This window comes from Gavia stellata, chromosome 3, assembly GCF_030936135.1.
Source record: "Gavia stellata isolate bGavSte3 chromosome 3, bGavSte3.hap2, whole genome shotgun sequence".
In the NCBI taxonomy this organism is placed as follows: domain Eukaryota; kingdom Metazoa; phylum Chordata; class Aves; order Gaviiformes; family Gaviidae; genus Gavia; species Gavia stellata.
This window is the reverse complement of record NC_082596.1, coordinates 20228834-20238896: the sequence shown is the minus strand read 5'-3', so window position 1 is coordinate 20238896 and position 10063 is coordinate 20228834. Positions and strand designations below refer to the sequence as shown.

General features: G+C 49.8%; 1 protein-coding gene across 1 annotated transcript; it reads right to left on the bottom strand.

Annotated features, from left to right (window-relative positions):
* Positions 1-5748: 5748 nt before the first annotated feature.
* Positions 5749-6708, bottom strand: TMEM74 (transmembrane protein 74). The gene has a single exon (XM_009814936.2). The coding sequence runs from the start codon at positions 6706-6708 to the stop codon at positions 5749-5751; it is 960 nt and encodes a 319-aa protein (XP_009813238.2).
* Between the last annotated feature and the right edge of the window lie 3355 nt (positions 6709-10063).

Genomic DNA, 10063 nt, shown 5'->3' with positions numbered 1-10063 from the left:
GTCTTGTCTGGTTTTATGCAAATTTATAACAGCCACAATTTAATTTAAACTGATAAGAAAATCAGAGAAGTCTCACCTCCCTGCAGTCTACAGGACCCTTGGCCTTGCCAGGACTTGTAAACATGGCAGGAAAAATCCCTGTGAATATAGTACATGACGACAAATCCTTCAAAATTTAAAAAGTTAAGATTAAGAAGAATCCTGTAAAAATGAATAACAACTAATTTAGTATTTGCTTTCAGTTAGAAAGCTTCCCAGATCATTAAGCTGATGGATTGTCATATCTATAAATACACCTACTCTCTTAACCTCTTGCTAACCGTCGGTTGCATACCACAGGCTACATCTGGCACCAGTGCAATGTTACTGCAGCCAATTCAGTCACCTCAGGGACACATTTATTACTGCTATAGCAGTAACAGCCTAAAACTTGAATTGCGAATCGGGGCCCTGTTGTACCTGGTACTGTGGAAACTGGTAATAAAAGCAGACAGTCCCTGCTCCAGCCTGGATCTACATCCACCGCGGCAGTCCCACCCACGCTTTCCATTCATGCAACAATGGCAGGAAAGGGTCTGATCCTGTCACACTGGAATGAAAAGTGACATTGTGAGGCATAACCTGCACGGCATACCTTCGTATTGCATTTGGGAGGGAGTAGAGGTTGTCAAAGGTGGTTAAGGTGACATGCACTGGGAATCTGGAGGAACAAAAAATGCAAGCCACGAGCAGATTGTGGCTCCCTGGAGGTCCTGTTCAGCTGCTGGCACCAGTCCCTGCTGGCCCCACACCAGCACCCTCCCATCGCTGCCCCACTCGGGGCCATGGCACGCTGGTGTCCCTTCCGGAAGGAGGAGATGAAGCCCCCACCGAAACGGCCATGCCCACCCAGAGCTCTCTGGGAGCACTGCTCCTGCCTCTGCCCGCACCGCCAGCGCTTTCTGGGGACCCCATGCCCACCCATCACCACTGCGGCTGGCGCTAGGCCTGGCACCGGCTGCCATCCTGCCCTGGCCACGGCCAAGCCAAGCCAGGCTGGGGTGAGGATGTGGTACTGAAGTGGTGATGCACACGGTTATGGTGGACAGGGGCTCGACACACACCTCCCACCACAGCACCTCCCCAGCTCCCGGCTCACACAGCCCCGGCTGGTCCCACCCTCCTCCTTTTTCATTTTTTGGTTATACAGAGTTAGGTGGGACATGGCGTAGCGGAGTTTTAAAGCCTGCATTGTCTGGCAGTTTCTGACTGGGAAGGACCGCCCGGCAGGGACATGGTGGCTGGGTGAGCTCTGGACAAGCTCGGTGTGCCAGCCCGGCTGGATCCGGAGCTGGCTCTCGCCCGGCAGCCCTGCTGCCCGCGTGGGCCCTGCCTGGGCTCCCGGTGGCTGAGGACGAGGGGCTGTGCCCGCGGCACAAAGGGGAAGAGCCAACCACTGCAACTGGCCGTTTGGTGAGGAGCAAAGAGGACCGTGACAACAGCACTCAGCTTTATAGACTTTTATTTTTCAATCTGTACAGCACGCTGTTGCTATTAAAATAAGGCATCAAACACACTATTGAAAAGCTCACGATGGACTGTGACGTTTCGCCCTGTCGTGGGTCAAAAAGGAGTTTCACAAGATTAAGTCGGTTGCTTTCCTAGTCGGTAAACTTTATATTCATTACAGACAGATTTTTAAAAGAATTACAAATATTAAAAAACTGTAAACATATCAAAAACAGCAACAACCCAGCAGAGCATCCTACGAGAGAGTCTCAGGCGTTTCTGCTGCGGGGCCAGCTTCGGGCTGGCAGTGAGAGGGCAAGGCCGGCTGTGCCTGAGAGCCGCACCGGGCGCCCGTGGCCCCCGCGGGGATGGGACCGCGTGGCGACAGGCCTCCTTTTTGGTGAGAGTCCCCAGCAGGTGCCAGGCAGTTCCCGAACGGCCAGCCTCGGCCACAAACGTCTGATTGAGAGAAATAAACTGAGAAAACAAGTCACCGGGGAGCTGTTTGAACAGCGGGGAGCCAGCCGCAGGCTGCCGGCGTCTTGCCACGGTGCGGGGGAGCGCAGGCACCTCCGGCCTGGCTGCAGGCTTACGGGTCCCTCCGGCAGGAAGGCAGAGGCCAGCTCAGGGCCCGGCCCGCAGACACGTCATGAGGTAGAAAATGGGCAAGTGTCACGTTTCGCTGTTAGGGAGGGTCAGAAATAAACTGACTGATGGCACAAATCCCGATATGTTTCCAGGGTACTCCAGCGGACACCTAAAACCCACCTGGTACGCCCCAAAATTTAGATCCCCAAAGAAGAAAGCTCTCCAATGATCCATGCGACAACTTTAGCTCAGGCAACGAAAAAAAGCCCAACAATTTTTCTCACACTTGTACCCTTAAAGCATTTAAATTTTGAGCAGGGGAAATCAAATTCCGAAGGTGCACCAGAGGGCAATTAATTTCCCTTGGCCTCAGCCTTTGGTACTGCCTCGTGCGAGGTGAACGATGCGAAGGCTCGTTCACTGGGCAGCAGGCTATAATACATTCATGTTCCACCATCAGCCACCAGACAGACAGCAAGTGTTTTGGTCTCTGTTGTACCACGCAGCATGAGAACCTGAGAGTCTAGAGGTTTTGTATCACACCACCAACCCACACAGTCCTGTAATTTGTCAAGGTATCTTGTTGGGTGATCAGAGAAACGTCCTGAGAGTTTTTATCTGCTAAACTCCTGCACTCTGAAAGCCTTCCTTCACCTGTTTCATAGTGCACACTAACACCAAAATAAAGAAAATGCGTTAGTCCTGTTACTTAGATTTTCTTACTCCTCATACTTCTGCAGTGTATATTCAGATTATTGGGTTGACTTACGTTGCCTTAAAATGCTCAGGGAAAATCTGAGGGTTCATTTAAGTATTGCAGGCTCATGATCTGTGACAGGCATTTTACAAAGTGTCAGAAAACTTCTCACTTGACAATAACATACTGACAGTCAGGGGAGCATTCCCTTTTCTAGTGCTAATAATCAGCATTAAGGCATGCCATAGTTCCTACAAGAAATCTGTGATCCTTACAGCTTTAGCTGTCATCTTTCTGCAATAATGGAATGTACTCCAATTTTATGCATATGTATCATTAAAACATAAAAATAATGGCTCTCAAGACCACCAGACTCAGTTTTAGAGCTTCTGCCGCGTAGCTGAATACAGCGATTCCCATTAGGGGCCCAGGCTGGTGAAATGGTTTTCATCCCCTGCAACGTCCATCCTGTGCCCCACGCCATCTTGCTGCCCCTGGCTCAGCACCATTTGCCCTCTCACCTGGCATGGCTTTCCCTGGACCTCTGGAGGCCACAGCCAGCCTCTTCCCATCCTCAGGCAGGACGGGAAGCAGTGCTGTCCCCACCGTGCCACCTCAAGAAGTGTGTCAGGCCCTGCAGGAAGTGTCCACGTACCCACCAGCAGGCAAAGGGCAGCTAAGGAGAAACCTTCCTCCGTGTCCTGTTTCTTGGGTTATTTCCTTCCTCGCTCTCACCGATGACAACAGGTTGAAGGCTTCTCCTTACATCTGGAAGCTATTCCATTTATTTACCCTAGAAATTCAATCCTGAATCCCTGACGACACATCCAGAGGGATGTAAGCTCTCCAAAAATGACTGTGGAGGTGTTGGCCACTGTTGAGTTCCTGCCCGCAAACACGTACCGTATCATGACATAAAGTAGAAAAATCATCTACTAGGCAGCAGCACCACTTAATAAGGCTGCTCATTTAATTACCAAGTAACACTGAACTAAAGCGGCGGTTAGAGCAGATAACATCTGAAGCAGCATCTCTTTTGCAGGGCCAACATTAAAGCCTGGGTACCACACCATGCTATTTACAGTGACCAAAGGCATGAACGTGGAGCAGTGCAGCTCCTCAGGCCCTCAGTCAAAGGCACCCACGCCAGCACCCGCGGCCGGCAAGCAGGAGGGACTGAACTAGGTGAGTGCCAGACTCAGGTGCTGCATGTCTCTCCTGACATGAACAGCCAGAGAAGAGGGAATGAGGAACCAGGTGGCAAAATAGCGTTCAGTTTCTCCGCATGAGGACCCCTGCCACTTGTTATTCTGAACCTTGTGCTGCCAGATATTCCTGGGTAAAGGGGACATGAAGAATATCTCCTCCCCCCTTCCCAAGAGAACTCTTCTCTGGTACATCACAGTGGGAAAAAAGTATCATTTCAAAAATATTTTATATTCCTGATATCTGAGACTTAACTCAATGACTGACAAGGCTGTGACAGTGAATCACATGTTTCTACTAAGACTCTGCAGTCAGGAACTGTACAGAGCTCTTCACTCGTGTTTGGCTTTGGCAGGGACACATATATATTAACATACATATATATGTTAACAGCACATATATATTAACCACTGTTCAGTAAGAACTGACAGCAGTGCAAACAACAATCTTGGTTGGTTTTCTCAGCACTGCAGGAACACAACTGTAAAGTTCCACATAAACTGTCTGATAACAAAGTAAGCAGCATCAGTGGTACAGGTTTTTGGCTACTGTGCCACAGAACTGTGATTAATAACAACGTGTACCCTTGATCTTCCCCTATGTTACGTGAGTCCCGAGTCCCATGTCAGCCAGTCCAACTGCCTGATATTTAACCTTTGTATTTCCTGACAATTTATTTTTTAACAAATAAATTTTTGGTTTTTATTGAACGAGCCCCAGAAAGCTCTTTCCTGACCTTTCCTTGCTGGTTATGAGAAAGCTGACAGCCTACTGACATAAAACTGAAGTTTCAAAAGGACTAGTAAGATGCAGACACCCCCAGTATAAGCAAAGCCCTGCAGCTCAGGTTGAATATCTTCTGGCATCTGTACTGAAAGAGAAGTGTTCAGTCTCAGCATCCCCATGATTTTTCACTCTTTGGGTCTTTTGAGACTCCAAACAAGAGGTCAGTTAATTCAAGTTATGGCAGTTTTCATACAAAGACATCTGTCCACCAGGAATTAAACTTCTTCTATATGGGTCACTATAGCTATCAGAAGTTAATGACTATCAATCATTGCTAATCTGAACTGAAATGGAGCCACTGACCTCAAGCTGAAAGAGCCTTTTGTCTCCTACCAATACCATGAGCCATATGGTTCCCTGCCCTTTGCCTCTTATTTTATATTTTAAATAATCACCACTATTTGTACAATTGTTTGAAAATATGGGAGGTTTGTGGCAAGTCATGACTGAGTGGTGTTCTTTTTTCCCTTAGCTCTCACTCAATAGAAGAGAAGGGATCAGCTTAAAATTAAAGGACAAAAAAGCATCTCTCAATTAAATATTAGCCCTGCTATTTGATTATTGGCCCTGCTTCTTAACAGTCTACCAAGCAGACTGCTAATAATCCTGCAGGCAGCAATAATCAACAGCTTCCAAAGTGTCAAGGTCGTTCCTGTTCTATATGGGAGTAATAAGAAAATTATATAGGCAACACACCAATGGAATGTTTTGTATTAGGATAAACAAGTATCTGAGGAACCTACTTATGACAAATCTCTTTTTATTCAGTGGTTTTCATTATTTTATATCAGTTGCATTTTCTCTGGCACGTCTTCCCTTTACAACAAGTGCTCATATACTGCAAACATTCGATCATAGAGCTTAAGAAAAAACCATTCTTGTCAGACAAATAAACTGCATCACCAGCTATCTTTAGCCGCATCTGTTTTCTTTAATGAAACACATTTTCCTGTAGAAATGCTGCCTTAAAAATCATGACCACACTAATTATCTACGGCAAGCACATCTTCCTCAACTAATGACAGCTCGAGCATATTATCGTTTGCACCAGACTTCATTCTGAAATTGAAAGACCCATAGAGCTTCGCAGACTCCTTGGAGGACGCAAACCTGCTCCTCCGGTACAGCTCCCCTTTCCACATGGACATCATCAGCAGGCTGGAGAGCACCACTCCCCCCAGGGTTAAGAGACACAGCCCGGCGATAACACAGCGGTCCAAGTGAGCCCCAATCCGAGCGCTCTCATTCTCCAGCCTCTCCATCTCCCGGGCAGCCACGGTGTTGGGATCCACAGTCACATCTCTGGGTACCACATAGGAAATGATCACCAGCAAAATGCCACTAACCAGGAACAAAATGGCACTAATGAACCCGTAGTCCACGGATTTCCCAGCCGCCACCTCCGAGGCAGTGTCGTCCTCCTCAGAGACCAGGGAAGGAGAATCGTGCACCCACTCAGGTGGCAGATCCCTGCAGGAACGCTGCTGCAGAGGCGCACCCTGGCAGCGGCCGTCTGTAGGACTGGGGGGACTTCTTGCATGCTCCAGGTTTACATTTTCATCCACGTAGGTGAATGATGTCTCAAGTTCCTGGGCACAGCAGCAGGCTTTCTTCTTCCCTCCATCTTCCCCAGGCAAGCACTCGGGTGGGTGGCAGGGCTGGGAGGTGCCGGGGAGTGCAGGGTGCTCCCAGGGAGAGGTGCCCAGGGTGAAGGACTGGGGTGCTGGGGGCGGCTCAGCCACAGGGCCCCTCTGCAAGGGCTTGCAATGCCTTTCGCAGTGCAGGGCTGCCACGGCAGCGGCTGCTCTGGGGTCCACCTCACCCCCCTCATGCTGCTGCTGCTGCTGCTCGCAGGGAGGGGATGGCAGGCTCCAGCCGGCAGCGGTGCCCAGGGGCGCCTGCCTGCTCTCCTCGGCCAGGTAGAGAAGCTCCATGCAAGCCATCCACCTCGTCCTGGCAAGCCCCGACTCCTGGGTTATCGCATCCTTCAGCAAACACTGCCCCTGACCCACTGAAGCGGCTTCACAGCACCAGAGCTGCTGTACCTCAGAAATCTTCTACTCTTTCACCAACGTTTTGTTAGGGACATGGCTTGTGTCAGCTGTTAAACGATTAAACAAATCCTCTCTGACATTCATTTCTTTTCGGTCTGCAAATGAAATAGCAGAGGGGAAAAAAAAAACAACAACAACAAAACCAAACCCGACAACCTCATGATGATACATAAATAAACCAAAGAGAAGATAACGCAAATGTAATACATCAGTCTTCCTCTCAACTGTTTGAGGGGAGATGGCAAACACGATTGTTTTAACCACGCATTTAAAACTGCAATCCTCTTGCAGATCCAAAATCTATTAGGGAGTCTAATCAACCTTTGACACCAATATCCAATTAAGGCAGTAAGTCATCTACAGAGCACAGGATAACCAGAATAACTGTGTAAAATGTCAGAGAAAAGAGATATCGACTCTTTTAGAAGCAAGTAACTCCCCCACCCCCTTCCAAATAAAGAATTTTGAACTCAGATTCACAGACTAATTAGAAAGAAACACACAAATCCCATGTAGCTCAATAATCCAGGATCTGTATTCTCTGGTGGAAATCTGATAATCCTATGGGAAAAGCAGTGCTTTCCTATAGCAGATCTCCAGTTTGATTAAGAGCTTTTGGAATGAAATTATGCCTCAAAGACTGATGACTCAAAAACGGATATTACTTCTCATCTGCAATTAATTCGCTATTACCGCCTTCTTCTGCACCCATCCGCCCTCGAGGCCGAATGCCCGGTGTCATGAGGAAAAGCCTGCAGCCCAATAAATGTGTTGCATGCGTAGAAAACACATGTGCGCCTATAGCATATGCGTGATCGGTAACAGGCGCTGCTCACTCACGCTCTTCTCGGGACCTCAGCGGGAACCGGCCACGCTAGGAAATGCGATCCCCGCCGGCGCGGGGAGTAGCTGGATCCACACGCAACTGTGTGACCCGAGTCATACAGAGGTTACAGGCGCGCAGACACGCACAGACACACACGCACACCCCGCCAGGCAGGAGCACGCCTCCTCCTCCTCCTCCTCCTCCCCGCGGGGCTCTCACCTGCCGGCACGGCGGCTGGCCCGCCCGCCGCGCCACCCGCCCCGCACACCTACCTCCCTCCCGCCGCCGCGACCGGCGGCGCCCGCCGCGCCCCGCGCCCGCGCTGCGGCCAGCGCCCCGGGGCACAGCCGGGCGGCGGCGCTGAGCCGAGCCGAGCCGAGCCGAGCCGGGCAGTGCCGAGGCGAGGCGGGCGGGCGGGCTGTGCCGGCGGGCGGGCGGGCGGCGGCGGCACGCTGGGAGTTGTAGTCCGCAGGCGGCGGGCGGCCGCGCCGCTGCGGCAGCGCAAGGAGCCGCGCCTGCCCGCGCCACCGCCCCCCCGGGCGCCTCCCGGCTGGGGGCCGGGGGAGGCAGCCACTTCCTCCTGGGTGCCGCTGCCGGGGCTCAAACCTTACCAGCCAGCCTCCTCCGAGCCCCAGGTTCCTGACATGGGTTTGGAGAGGAGCGTCAATAAAGCGACCCTTGTGAGCTTGCTCTGGTGCGTGTGTCTAGCCCGATCATTACCCAGGCTTTTTTTCCATGATCACAAGAGTTCGCGATTTACTCCATGGAAAGATAAAATCAGATTCTCAAATGATCGCAGCATTCCCAGAGCTGAGACTTCAAGAAATGTACTCACTGCAGGACACGTACAGGAAAACCTCAGGAGCTCACTCCACGAGGGCAGACTCTCCACACACTTTCTCTGGCAGGCATAAATGACTATTAAAAAAAAGACTGTTGCCAAAAATGCATAATAAAATGAACGACCAGTTGGTAGGAACCTTCACTGGCTTTTCTTGCCAGTGCTTTCTCTGAAGTGATGACCTAGGATGTGGAAATAAATTGTGGAGGAGGAAGAACTGAAGATTTATCATAGATGGACGCTGTGCTGCTGGGGAGAGACCTGGCCCTGGGACGCAAAGAGCATGGAGGGAGGGACCTTTGGCATGGAGCTGAAATGAGGATGCCCGTAGGAAGTGGAAGGGAGCAGCACCTGCCTGCATGGCTGTCCGGCAGGAAAGCAGGGGCACAAGAGGGAAGGTAAGCTGGGAAGGAACCAAACGAGGTAGAAGAGAGAAGGACAGACTGTCTGAAGGAGTTGTCGTGACTTCAGAAGAGAGGGCAATTCTATGTAAGGACTCTTCGCCAGTTCTGAAACACTGCATTAGGCTAACAAGCCAAAGTTTTGAAGGCAAATCCTGCTGAGACCTGAAAGACCCAGCACTGAAGATTCAAACCTTTGTGGCAATAACTCCCATGAATGCCAAAATTACTTGCCAGGACACGGTAATACTTGGGGACTCCCAGTGCCCATCTCACAGATTGCTCAGTGCTGTGGGCTGGTTTGGACCACTGTTCTGAAGCTGCTCCAGGCAGCGTTTCCATTAGCAAAGTGCAATTTCAATGCATTGAATGGTGTATTATTCACTCTTTGAAGAAAAATTGTAAGGAGAAAATTATGTAGTGGGGAAAACAGCACAGACTGTCCTTGGAGCTTTTTGTAACAATGCCCACTTTGAAATAAATATATAGAAGCAAATAAAACCTAATCAAAGAAACAAAAAAAAGCCTATCTGTAAATTGTTCAAATACTTTAAAGCAAAAGCAAAGACAGACATTAACCCTCTCTAAGGCTATTGCACGTTTCCATTTGGGAAGCAGCAGGACAGGAACATACAGATATTGGCCGCTGACACTGCAAGCTGCACCTGCCACATCTGATAGACAAGTCTTAATTAAGTGACCAACAGGAGAAAACGTGGCGTTCAGCCCTGCCAGTGCAGCCTGGAAGAAAGCAAGCATCTGTCCTGGGCCCCAGCACAATCTGCCAAGGCCTTGGGTGGGCAGTTTCTTTCTGATAGCTGATACAAAGGCAGGAAATTGTTGTCAGTGCACAGCAAATGTCCGTGTCATTCGATCTTTCAAAACCCAGGAGCTACAGCAGATATTCTTGAGAGCTTGCTAGAGCCTTAGTTACTTGTTAGTTAACCACACACAAACATCTTGCTGCTCTGGCACCCACTCTCCTCCCCATCATGTGCCAGCTTGTGTTGGGCATGTATATTAATTTTTTACTAATAATTGAAGTAAGGAGCAAACAGAGAAGGACCCACTACTCTGTCAAGCCAAATGCTGTCTATTCTTATATGCCTTCCCAGGTGATGCTGTCCCTCTTTTGCGTCCTACAGTGCACAGAGACTTAGAGTGAAATCATTGTCT

Coding starts and splice junctions, on each gene's coding strand:
- TMEM74 (XM_009814936.2), bottom strand. CDS start 6,708: ATGGCTTGCATGGAGCTTCTCTACCTGGCCGAGGAGAGCAGGCAGGCG.